Raw genomic sequence first — 13,968 nt, 5'->3', positions numbered from 1 at the left:
ACTCATAGCACATGGTGTCCTAGAAATTTACCTAAGCAAACTTTACTTGTTCATTTACTAACTTATACAATTGAACACATATATATTTTACCAAACTAATATAAAAGCATATACTGAAAATATTTGACAAATTAAATTTCCCCTAGTGATGATGGATGAGCCACGTTTCGCGCAGCCGATACCGAATGTAACAGTTGCTGTTGGCCGAGACGCCAATTTGCCATGCGTTGTTGAGCACTTGGGTGGCTATAAGGTCAGTTGAAATTTATTTAAATATATTATAATATAAATTAGCTTATTTCTAAATTAAGTTTGCGGCTTTTCAGCCGACCATGTCCTTTTACATTCTCTTTGTAATTTCTAATTATTCCTAATATTTCTAATTTTCTATTTCTTATATAAATTTTTAGGTCGCCTGGATACACATCGATCGCCAAATGATACTTACAATACACAAACACGTCATCTCACGCATACCACGCTATACTATTACCTATGATAATGCCAACACATGGCTGTTGCATGTGAATCAGGCGCATCAAGATGATCGTGGCTATTATATGTGCCAAGTAAATACGAATCCTATGATAAGCCAAGTGGGTTACTTGCAGGTTGTGGGTAGGTGCCACTAATTTTATATAAATATTACTATTAATTTTTATATTGTAATAAAACTCTCATTGTGTGAGATCAAAAATTTAATAATAATGATCACGAGTATTATTTAATAAAATTATACGTTTTACCAGCTGAGATTGTATTGCTCATACCAAATGGTGTACCGCAGACTTATTATCACTTGGCTGGTTCTTTATGCTACTAATGTTAATTATTTAAATTTAATAATATTTATATATTAATACATTAACATAATTTCATATTTGCTCATTTTAAATTATGGAATATCTTTTTTCTTTTATTTTAAATAATATAATAATTTTGTTTATGCATATTTTCTTCCTTTCTTCAGTACCACCGAATATCTTAGACATCGAAAGCACGCCCTCATCTGTGGCTGTGCGTGAAAATCAAAACATCAATATGACTTGCCGTGCTGATGGCTTTCCAACACCGAAAATAATTTGGCGTCGCGAAGATGGCGAGGAAATTGCCGTCGAAAAGAAGAAGAAAGGTGAGTTTCATACGGCTGAAGCAACTATGTTTTGCAATATATAAAAGCTTTATAAAAATAATTTTTGTACTTTACTCTTCTATCACTCTACATTTTCTTAGTTTTGGTCTACGATGGCGAGGTGCTGCCACTGACAAAAGTTAGTCGCAATGAAATGGGCGCTTATTTATGCATTGCCACCAATGGTGTACCGCCCTCGGTGTCTAAAAGGATTATACTGGATGTTGAATGTTAGTATAAAATCTATTTATTATTGAATATAAATAAAATAAATTTATAAAACTGAATTATGTCTAGAGTATCCTATATATATACATCTGTATACATAATTAGACCTACCAGTTCTATTTAAAAATATATATTTAATTAGTTTAAACTATTAGCATGTTTATACTAGGGTGTCCGTTTATTCCCAAGTTGATTAATTTTCACCATAAAATCATTTCTATAAAAGTTATACACAGTTAAATTATACATCAAATTACCTGAGCATGCATACAACTGATTTGTGCTCTCTGTGTTGCTCATACGACGTGGTGTATCACATACATACAGTACTTTTCCTGTATAACTGCGTATAACTTTTAGAGGAACATTTTTATGAAACAAAAATATGCAGACTGATTTTGGAGAGCAGAAAATTTTGTTTTAGAAAAGCACTTTTTAAAAGTTGTAGATTTTTTTGTTCTGGAAAAAATATATATTCTAAAAAATCAAAGGATACCATATAAATATATGGAAAAAGTAAGACGATATAAGCACGATATAAATTTAGCATAAAGCACTTGCTTGCAAAAACTGTAATTTAAGGAGGCGCTTGCAAAAACTGGAAAATAACGGACACCTGGTGCCACTGGTTACGAAAAGGGAGCTAATAAACTAGTTTTCTGGGAAAAGCTGTTAAAAATAAAAACTCGTTTCGTCAGTTTCTCGTTATCTCATTAATTTTTTGACACCTAAGCCCCCTTTTCGTAGACCAGGTCACATATATTAAATAACATACCTAACCATTTATATATGAAAAACGCACTATTTTATCAAGTTTTATTTGCTTCTCATTTCCATTCCCTCTTCTATTGAAGTTTCTCCAATGATTTGGGTACCAAATCAATTGGTTGGCGCGCCAGCTGGCACCGATGTTACAATTGACTGTCATACGGAGGCACATCCTAAGTGAGTTTATGAATTAAATAAATAATGAGCAGAACTTAGTAAGGAACTGAATATTGTCTAAATGATAATTAAATCTGTTATGGGTATATTAGCTGACAATATTTTATTGCTTAATATTACTTTATATATCATTATATTTATAGATGAGCTAGGAAAACTGTTGTAATTTAATAAGCAGCTTATGATTTATTAACAATATTTGTAAACTTTCCAAGCTCGGAGTTCAAAATAGCTGCCAAAATGATATTTCTAATATGCTTATATATTTTCTTAACAAGATAAAAATACATAATTAGAATGGTTTGTCAGTGATTGTAAAAAATTCGGTATAAACAATAAAACATATCGAAATCCTCTATAAAAGGCTGGTGAAGAAAATTGCTTGCTTAATCATGTTTAGTCAATTACTAGGGTTTTAAAAACCACCAATCGCTGTGATTCGTTTTTGTGAAATCAACAATATAATATTTTTTTTAGGAACGACATAACCATGTATTATGATTCCAAGACTCTCTTCTTCTCCATGTTTTAACCACTCCATAGTTTTACTTAAAATGACTTCAGTCATTTCAGCAGTTCGCTGCGTGTATTTTATCCCGGAAATCATTAAAGTAAACTACTTTGATTTTCTATTCCTGTTGTGGTGAAGGAACATACCTTTAAAATTAATAAAATATACTTTTAAACAAATACTTTAAATATTTTTTGAGCTATAGCCTTCTAAAATCGAAAAAATATTAAGATGCATGGGTTTCCTCGGTATAAAAGAGTCTTTAAAAAAAAAATGTTTCTCATATAAAGATGAAATATTTTATTCGAATTTTTTATTGTTACAAACATAAACTATTAGCAAAGAAATTCTGAATTTTTGGAAAAAAAAGTGTTTTAAAATGGGCCATTGTGACGCGTTGGCGGGATAACTCCTTACAGGATCATCTAAAGTGAAAAAATGTTTTAGTTAAAAATGATCTCTAGTTAAGGAAAAAACTAAAAAAAAAAAAAACTAAAAGTTAGTTAAAAATTATCTCTACAAAAAAATTAAAATTTCGCGACAGTTGTTTTAATAGTTGTAATCAAATCCTTTATCCAAGTCTTTAAGAAAACCTGTGTAAAATTTCATGAAGATCGGTTGAGTAGTTCGCGAGAAATCTTGCCAACCGACTTCAAAAACACAATTTCTTGAAAAAAGTTTGAAGACGGCGCACTTAGCCTAGCTGGCCTCGAGCGGGCAAGTTCACAAGGCTGTATATCCGAAACTCCGAAACTATTATTCGGATCAATTTGAAAATTTAGGATACAATTTTAGAGGTGTTGTAGAATTTAATACGACTTACTGTCTTATTGAATTCAATAACTTCAATAACTCCTTAAGTTGTACTTAATTTACCACTGAAAAATATATAGATTCTAGGTACATATAAAATACATATATATTATATACAAGTATTTTATGTTTCTTAACAGAGCAATAATTTATTGGGTATATAACTCAGTCATGGTGCTGCCAAGTAAAAAGTATAAAACGGACTACACGGAGAATTCCTACCGGTAAGTGCAGCGCCTTCAAATAATATTATAGAATATTTTTTTTCAGAAATTATTATTAGAAATTATAAAAACGGTCTTCTGTCAGTTTAACTTATTTGTTTTATATATAAATTTTATTTTGCGAGATAGCTTCTTCTCTCAATAATGGCTTAGTTTGTGGAAGCTATCCCTATCTACATATTTCTTTAAATTCTGTTTGAAGACTCATAACTTGTCATAAGGCATTGTACAATCATGAAATCATAAATTTTTACATTTGTTTTAAAAATTTGTGGTGAATTACACACAAAAAAAGTCTCACCGCAATATTTTCGGTTAGTTATAACTTATAACTTTTTGAGATTATATGAAACCTCTCCATACATGTTTATATTTTCGATTTGCAAAAATATTCTGCCTGTTTTAAATAAAGTCATATAGATTTGCCATTTTAAATATTTGAAATGTTTATTTCAAGTATTCATGTTTCGTAAAAACGTTTTAAATTATAGCATATTGATATTTTAGTTAGTTACTTTGACTTCTTTTAGCTACATAGAATATTTTATACAAATTTTTTTTTTTTTCTATTATTCATTTTCATTTTTTCAACAATCTTTTCGTAAGAGAAATTTTTATTTTCATTTGTAAACAATGCTTTTTACCACAACCATTCTTCTCCGCAACCCTAAACTATTTATTATTATTGCTTTATTCTGTTTACCGTTACGCTTACATACACTCCTGCAACATGCAACAAATACGGGACAACATAACAATAACTGCAACACAGCGCTCACATGAAGCTGACAATAAGAAATTTACAATATGGTGACTTTGGCAACTATCGATGCATATCTAAGAACTCGCTCGGCGAAACGGAAGGATCCATACGTGTTTACGGTAAGTAAAATGAAATGAAACGAATGCACATTTATTTACATACAAAATGAGAAGTAACAGTTGCAAGTGCACAGTATCATAGAGGGAGACAAAGCAATTGTTGGAAGTTTTATAAGAGAGCAATTCTGTTGGGCTTGTGTTGGTAGCAATAAAATTTTCTGTCTGAGATAGCAGAACATTTATACATATTGTAGAAAAATGGTAGTGATTGAAAACCTTTTGATATGGTACCAGAACGTGGTGGGGTTACGAGAGCTTGTTATTAATGTAATTTATAAGAAAGAAGATTTATAGCTCTCGAAATGATAGCCTTGGTAACGTGACATTAAGTTAATCTCCTGTTGGCTAACCTTGTTCGGTGATCTGCTAGCGTTATAAGACTGCCTTTGTAGAAAAAACTGATGCAAAATATGAATCAGTAGGTAGTTTTATTCTGTTCGGTCTGTATGTATGTGAACCAGTACTTATTTTACGAGATACCGATCTAAAATTTGGAACACATCATTTCCGCTACTAAAGAATATAGCTGTCATACAAATAGACCGCTCAAAATATAAAAGTTCTAAGATCTTGCACAGTAAGCTTTTTTATTTGGCAACATATCATTAAGAAATTTGTCATAAGCTATTGACCAAGGCAATGCTACAATCTCTGGGTCCCCTCGGAAAAAAGATCGCCCGCGTTGGCAGGATAACTCCTTACTGGATTATCTAAAGTGAAAAAATACGTGTTTTAGTTAAAACCTTAGCTTAGAATTTGGACCAAGGCAAAACAAAGGTAAAATTGGATTTTTGGCAGACAGCGTTACAAAAAATATGAATATTTTAGTGTAAATTTCGCCACATTTTTTTTCCTCAAATATTTGTGATGGAAAAAAATCTATTAAGAAACTATTACTAAGATGAACTTGAGCTTTAGGACAACATTCTAGAGACAATAAAAACCCCGACTTTTTGAAATCCGTAAATGAAATACTCTAATATAGTATTAAAAATATAAATTTTCGAATACTATTAATTCACATTTTCTGTTAATTATTACAGAAATTCCACTGCCATCGACGCCCTCAAAGCAAGTCACACATACCACAATTGAAACGAGGGAAAGTGAGTATAACTGTATTGAATATTTTTTACAAGAAAAATATGAACATGCCTAATGAAAAAAAAAAACATTTTATTTTAGTCAAAAGTCGTACACAACAATATATTTTTTTGTAATTTATTATGTTATCAACGCTTTCAGACAACATCATACCCACACGCAATGACTCCATAAATGCTATACAAAAGGATATATCCTTGATGAAAGCGGATTTGCTGGGTAGTGGCGCATCCTCGGCTTCCTCCTCGCATTCCGCCACCGCATCTATTACGGGAGGAAATGGAAATAGTCTGTCGGCGCTGGGCGGCTCCGGTATAAATGCCGTCGATCGCAAGGGCACGTTGGCTATTGGCAAAAGTATGTACTATACGGAGCAGCCACCCAAGCAGTTAGATGGCTCAGCGGGTGAGTAGTTGACGAGAAAAATTTGTTTAAGTAAAATATTTTTCCTTTCAAAAGTTAAGAATATTTTGTTGTAAATAAAACAAAAAATCTATGAATCCTGACATACATTTTTTCAAAAAATAAAAAAAAGTATATAAAGAATTTAATTTATATTCTCACTGAAGTTTTGAATACTAATAAAAATTTATTACAAACATCTCATAAACACAATTTTATATTGCTTATAATTATTTTTATGTTTTCATAAAAACTAACTCTTTAACTAACTTGTTAAATTTTTTCGTATTTTCCATTTGTCTTTCGAACTTTCCAGCTGGCGCCTTACACAAATCACCAAGCATTTTCTATTTGTGTAGATTTGCGTTAATATTCTTATTATTAAGAAATCAATCATAAAATTTATGGTCTTATGGCCATTTAAATAATTAACAAAATATAACGAATGAAAATATGAAAACTTAGATATAAAATAATTGTAAAATATGACATATTAAAGAATTGCTATTAATTTAGAAATTAAAAAAAAAATCAAGAGTTGGCTATGATATAATTTAATTAAACACGTTAAAATTATATAATTATATTTTTGTGACCACAGTTTGTGCTATTTGAGCAGAGTACAGAGAAAATTATATTGAGCTATTATGTAAAGAGTTGCATTTTCAATACTCTGAAAATATAGCTTTCTGCGTTTTTAATACGCTACATTACTTTGATGATTTGATTGATTCATGAAATTAAAACTCGAAAATATTATACAGTTCTACAAAAAAATTATACTTTCCATTCGCCCTGGGTATCTTGACCAATAACGCATATTTTGCTTATTGACGAAGCTTTTCAGCCAGAAATGAGCCAGAAATCCGGATCATTTTCAAGTTGTTGCTTAGCCCAATTCACAAACATACGGCGATTCATGGTGGTCATTCATTCATGGTGATCATGCGGTTTCAGTTCTTGCATCTATTTGATCTTGTAAGGATGTAGGTCAAGGTCCCAACGCTTGAGAACAACGTGCGAGAGATTTGGGTTTTCCTCAATTGATGCGCTATCGACAGCAATATTCTCGACACAACGGACATTTCTTTGCCTCACTGGCACAGGAACATTTTGTACTGTACCAGTGGATTCAAAATTTTTGCTCAGCTAACAGGACGATTATGACGACCATAAATTGGACGTAGCGCTCTTAAAGTTGAGGCGACTGACTCCGAATTTCGGAGAAACTACTAAAGAGAAATGTCAGAAGAAGATCGGTCTATTTTTGTAGTGTTGTTTTGGAAAACCCCATTATTTTTTCTAAACTTTTCTATACACTCAAGTATTTAAAGCGTGACCAAGTAAAGGATGATATATTAAATTTTCAAAGTGGAAGGTCATTGTTTCAAGTGCATTGGTAAAAAATATCCGAAGCTTCGTATGTAAAAGCTGAAAGTTGAAATATTTGAATAACGAAAGGTAAAGATATGATCAAGGTTATGAATGTTCTGACAATTGAAACTTAGAGAATTCTGGTTAAATTTTCGGGTAATTTTGGGAAATTATAGTAAAGAAGTGAGAGAGTGTTTCCAACAGGAACTAAAAGTGATGGAAGAAAGGTATTAAGGTTGATGAGATCATTATACGATGCAAAAATATAGCTCATCTTTAAAATACACCTGAACCTTAAAAGGAGATTTTCAACACAATGAGGTAAAGACTTGAAAAAAGAGGGACAATTTTACAAAACGATTCACAGTTTCATGATTTGTACGCCCAAATTTGTGCATCCAGAATCGATGTTACATCTAGGGCAACTAAACCACTGTATAACAGTGTTATTTGTTCTACCAATTTTTTCTTCAATTTTACAATAATTCACTTATCGCATAATGTGCAAACAGGACGAAGAGCCATTAAGAATTTGTCTTTAAAATTTCACTCAAAGGTAATTATAAAATTAAAGTATTTACCATTTTGTAAATATTTTTTTTTTAATTAAGTCAAATACATGACCAATCTTAGTTTAAAAACTTGGAAAAAAAAATTTGAGCGCAGATTTCAAATACTAGATAAAAATATATGGGCCGCAAGAAAATGTATAACTTCACTGAAAATATAATAATATTTTGGTAAAATCAGATATTAATAAATTCCCAAAAAAGTCTGACTAAACCGTTTCAAATGTTCATTAATATCGTTCAACGAGTTCTGCTCTCTGATGATTTTCGCTTTACTCAACTCACTCACAACAAATAGTCACAAGGCGTGGCAAAAACTAATTTGCTCAGTATTTGAAAATGTTAAGCGAAATTATAATCATAAGCCGCTTAATTTCATAAAGTTTTTTTGGAATACATATATTTATCAAGTTAATAAGATATTCTGTATATAGACTTTGAAAAAGCATACATGTTACTAGCATATACCATATAGTAAATATAAGTATGTTTGTATGTAAGCAAAGCTTATCAGTTAAATTTATCGCATACGCCTAAGTATTTATAAATAAACTATATGTATGTATGGGTGTAATATATTATATAAGTTATAAAATATAGCGCATATACATTGATAAGCATATACTTTACATAAGCATTTATGAATACATACTTACATAAATGTTTGATTCCAACAGAAAAGTCAATAACGGAATCGCAAGCTTTGTTTTTGGCAGCGCGGGTACTTATATAAGTAAGACTGTTAGATATGTATATAGTTATATAAAATATATAAATTTTTTGTTGTTGTAAAATGCTTAAATGATTTTTATATATTTTATATAAAAAAGCGTGTTAAGAAATAATTTTCACTTCATATTTTTGAATAAAGCGCAAAGGCTTTGTCGCTTAATAATTAATTTTAATTTTGTTTACTCAAAAACAATTATGCAATAACAAAAATTATTTATTTTTCCACCATAGTGACAACTTCCCTATATAATATTCAGGGCATAAGGGGTATGGATTCGGTAATGTTTAAGGGCAGTGCTAAAGAAATTATCGCAATTTTTTGATTGCGTATACATTCGAAAATACTTACTGAATGATATTTCGGATTTTTCAGTATTCAAAAAAAATTCAAATCAATAAACAATTTAAATTTGTGGCAACTTCTCAAAACTTCCCTTTTCAATGCGGTCACCTTTTTTTCAAATTCTTACTAATCGCTTGGCTTGTTGTTGTTGTCTGAAGCGACATCTTCCGCGAGTTTGTTTGAATGATTTGGATATTTTGTTTATGAAATGCGTGTTTGCTCGACTCTTCCCGATTTTTTCAAAAAGTATACCGTAAATAGGTCTCTTTGGGCATGCTTGATCCTGTAAATTCCGATCCCACATTCATTGAGAGCATTATAACTGCCGATGAGACATGGGTTTATGAGTATGACATGCAAACAAGTCAACAATCAACGGAATGATGGGAAAAACGTGCTGAAACCAACAAAATCACTCCAGAGCTGCTCGAGATGCGTGGTTTGGTGCATCACGAATTTGTTCCGCGGAGACAGGCGGTCAAGAAGGAGTTCTATTTGGCCGTACTGAGGTGTTTGCGTGAGAACATCCGGCCAAAACGGCTGGATTGTGAAAGAAAAATTCATGGATTTTACACGATGATAATGCACCATCGCATTGAGCTATGATTGTGAGCGAATTTAAAGCGAAAATAGCATTGAATACCATCGATCAACCATCGTATTCATCAGATTTGGCTTCGTATAATTTTTACCTGTTCCGCAAAACTGAAATATCCTCTCCGTGGAACGTGTTTTCTGTCGAACGAAGAGATAAAACAAAATTGGCCCATAAAGTGCTTATGAAAAGTGTGGAAGTGGAAAAAAATCGTTGGCATAAATGTATTACGTCTGGTGGGGCGGCACTATAAATATTGATGAATAATTAAATATTTGTCAAAGTCAAAGTCAAAGTATGCGTGATTTTCTTTAAGTGGTTTTTTAATACTCGCTGTTTGAGGTTATGTATAACACTTGCAGTTATTCGTATAACGATTTTTAATGCAAAACTTATTTAAAGTGAATTATTCAATTCGCGACAATGCCAAAAATCCTGCTCTGCATACAAGCATATTCTTAATTATTAATTAATTTCCTGACAAAACAAGTCATTGGATTATCATCAGGCTTATTACTGCCGCAGCCCCTCTGAGAGCAGCTCTTAGTACCAATGATTGCTCTCACCGAACAGAGAATATGCTATCGAGTATGTGCTATCTTTCGGCTGCATTCCAGCAGTCTCCCTTTATTGCTGTTTAATTCTAACAGCTCAGCTGCTTAAATTACGTTTTTATTTATTTTAATCTTAATCCAAAGCATACTTGACACCTTAAACCGATATGTAAATAGTTTTAGCGATAATGTATGTAAATAATTATAAGGCTAAGATAAATAAATTAAACTAAATTCGCAACGCTGCAATCATCAATAATATACAATAAAGCATTTCTAGCAATTAGCAGGTGTACAATAAATTAAATGGTGCATTTCAAGAAGCAAAAAATGTAAAAAAAAGTTTCGTGAATATATTAGCGAGGGAAAAACTAATAAATAAAATAATTGATAAAAGCAAAAATAACGGAAGATTAATTAAACAAATTGCGGATAATGAGTTATGTGTATGCAAATGTTATTTAAGCGATAAATCAGATATGCAATGTAGATAAAAGCACAAACATAAAAAACAATAGCAAAATGTGACATGCTTATAAATACATACAAGCAGAAAAACAAATATTAAAAATAATAAAATTAGCTGTTTAAATGTAAAAAAACGGCAGCATGAATACAGCAGCGCGTTATTGTGCAGAAACCAGCTTCAATGGCGCGCAGTGGTTATTGGAATCTAATTATGTACTTACATATGTATGATTATGGAAACATGCATGAGAGTGTATGCGAACATGAGAGTTGTGTTTTATGCATTTAACAATAATAATTATTGATGTACCATAATCAGATTGATTTTTTGTTGATTTTTTACTTTGAGTTAATAGTAAAAAATAGTAAATTATTTAATATATTACTAATAATTTTTTTTTAGTTCTTTTACCAAATATTTATCGTAAATTGAATATATATAGTAAGCGCTTAACTTAAAGTTAGCAAAATTTAGACGAATTTCAGTTTATTTCCGTAAAAATTGTATATAATTACTTTCCAAAAAAATATAATGCAGAGGTATATAGTAACGTACATATATATACATAATACAAAACAATGTATCATCAAAATTGAGTTTTTTATTGCTTACGATTCAACTAAATCATATTACATACATATATGTTATATAAAATTTTCAGCTTCGACCCAATATGTTCAGTTCAGCATCACTTTTACAGCATGTTAACTTCCAACTCTTTGCTGGCTTATTCGAAGTGGAAATCATACTGAGGCGTCATATTACATGACCCAAGTGCCAGCAAAGTGTTGAATGCAAAGACACTGAGACCAACGATATTAACGCAGCTGAATAACATTCTGGAATTCTTAGCCAGTAGCACTCACTAATTAACGAAACGGATTTTTATACCCTGACAGGCTATACTGACACAAAATTTGTAACACCTAGTAGGAACCGTCGGGAATCCTTTGTAATAAAAAAATAATATAATCAATTTAGTCAAGTTCGTCTGTACACCAGTATATGAGCAAATGAGTTCTTCAGTTTTCGAGATATCGGCCTGAAATTTTGGAAACGTCTTCCTCTCGCCAAGAAATTGCTCCTTTGTCGAAAATTCCACTATCGTACTACTATAGTATGCATATACATAAATAGCATACCAACTGACCGATCAAATTTAAGTCTTTGTTTGGAAAACTACAGCATACCCTTCAGTGCTATAACAAATGTACCTAGGAAGGGTATTATAAGCTCGATTCAGCCGGGGTTAACACTTTTTCATGTAACTGTAAACAATAAATCCTTTAAAGGCTCTGCTGAAAAAAATAGTCTTGTAGATTTCCGACACGGAACACGAGTTTTGAAAGTAAGTATCAACGATTTTGAAGCCAGACGAAAAACTCCTGTAGTTGATTTCAACAATTTGCAAAATACACTGAATCTACCACAAATTTGCTTAAATGTTTTCTGATTTTTTCTGCTATTTATTAAAAGTATGAGATCGGAGGTATTTTCGCCTTGTTCTAGCAAATGTGAGACTTTCGAGGAGGAAGTGTTACGAGGATTCTATCACGTCTTCTTTCAAACAGCTGATGCTAATCCATTAGAACTCCTAGAACTATTGAAAGGTGGTCGTTTCGGCGTGGAAGAGTTCCATAGACCTCTTACGATCTACCTGTGGCCAGAAGGACTTTGCGATTGCACAGCTGCTGATGGTTGATCAACGCTTGCTAAGCTGGTCTGAGGCCCATCAGTCCACTGGTGAACTACAATGCTGTTCCTATTTCACAGTTCATCAGATTGAGCTATCTGTTCTAACAATCTCATCAGCCTTACACTTTACTGCAATGCCGCTGTGACCAGACATCCAAGGCAAACTAATCATAAAATAAAAAGCATATCACCTAACTAACGCATATTAAAATTATTGGGATTCTTCAACTGGGGCATTTTACTTTAAGCGCGTGAAATGTGAGTGCATAACTGCTTTGCGCTTTTTGAAGTGACTGTTATATCATTCTTATTAACACGGTTTATTATTTAGTTACTCATTTTGAATTGTCAAATAATCTGCACGAATCTCGTATAGATTCTGAGAGTCTTAATGACTACGAAGCTATTTACCTCACGCTTGTTTTTCATAATTCTGGGAACCTTCAATTTTTCAGAAGACGTTTCAGTTCAACAGCGTTTCCTTTGCTCGTTTTATTCAATATGCATAGCATTTTTCGATAAGTCTGGAAAATCTAGTTTGCCAGAAAACACTTCCTAAACTTATAATACAGAACGGTCGAAATACCAAAAGTCAGCATAAAGAGAATCTACACCTCCAGTGAGTGCATTACCTCCACTTCAAAATGTCTGAAAACAATTACTCGAACTTAAGGCCAAAAAAGTAAAGTGTGATTTTTTTTTATTCCTGAGCGCTTATGAGGCATTTCATTATAATTTTTTAGCTTTGATAGAAAATGTTGTTTTCTTTGGCACAGAGTTCGTGCAAATAAGTTCAAAGTAAACTTTGCATGAATGCTATTGACTTCAATTTTTTGGAAATCATCAATTGTTTGCACTTAATGCGTTGTTAATAACTGCATTTTATTTATATTAAACAACAAAAATGTATTTATAAATAATGTGTGGCAATAAAAACCTACCAAGTTATGTAATTCTACGCGAAAAAAACTTTGAATAATAAAAAATTATTTGTATTTGAGGTAATTTAAAAAAAATTCTTGAAATAAAAAAACATATTTTACATCGTTAAAAATAGATATTAAAATTTTTTTGTGGAAAGTAACATAACGCAATATAAAAAGAGAAACTTTTTTGAAGGGTATATTTTTTTGTTTAAATACAAAATAAAAAAATAATACCAATTACTGCGAGGTTTTCTTAAGTTCCTACGTTGCAACAATGGAATTGTTGGCAGTTAAATTCTGATACACAACATTCATCAGCCATAATTTTTTATTAATTCATTTGTTTCTGTTTAAAATATACAAGTATCAGACGAGTTATAAAAAGCAAAAGCAAATGTAAAACTAGTAATTGTAAAAATCATCATAAACGAACTGAAAACTATGTAAACTGTTACAAAATCAAAGTATAT

General features: G+C 31.5%; 1 protein-coding gene across 2 annotated transcripts in view; it reads left to right on the top strand.

The window, feature by feature from the left end:
* Positions 1 to 13,580, top strand: part of LOC126762187 (lachesin) — a 37,547-nt gene extending 23,967 nt beyond the window's left edge. For both annotated transcript variants that reach the window (XM_050478747.1, XM_050478746.1), the window contains exons 3-12: positions 147 to 253; positions 411 to 618; positions 971 to 1,132; positions 1,234 to 1,362; positions 2,215 to 2,305; positions 3,770 to 3,853; positions 4,626 to 4,735; positions 5,779 to 5,841; positions 5,981 to 6,244; positions 6,558 to 13,580. In XM_050478747.1, the coding sequence (XP_050334704.1) occupies positions 147 to 253; positions 411 to 618; positions 971 to 1,132; positions 1,234 to 1,362; positions 2,215 to 2,305; positions 3,770 to 3,853; positions 4,626 to 4,735; positions 5,779 to 5,841; positions 5,981 to 6,244; positions 6,558 to 6,640 (1,301 nt within the window). In that variant the 3' untranslated portion in view covers positions 6,641 to 13,580. The remainder of the gene's footprint in view (positions 1 to 146; positions 254 to 410; positions 619 to 970; positions 1,133 to 1,233; positions 1,363 to 2,214; positions 2,306 to 3,769; positions 3,854 to 4,625; positions 4,736 to 5,778; positions 5,842 to 5,980; positions 6,245 to 6,557) is intronic.
* The last annotated feature ends 388 nt before the right edge of the window (positions 13,581 to 13,968 follow it).

This window comes from Bactrocera neohumeralis, chromosome 6, assembly GCF_024586455.1.
Source record: "Bactrocera neohumeralis isolate Rockhampton chromosome 6, APGP_CSIRO_Bneo_wtdbg2-racon-allhic-juicebox.fasta_v2, whole genome shotgun sequence".
Lineage (NCBI taxonomy): Eukaryota > Metazoa > Arthropoda > Insecta > Diptera > Tephritidae > Bactrocera > Bactrocera neohumeralis.
This window is presented reverse-complemented; position numbering and strand designations above follow the sequence as displayed.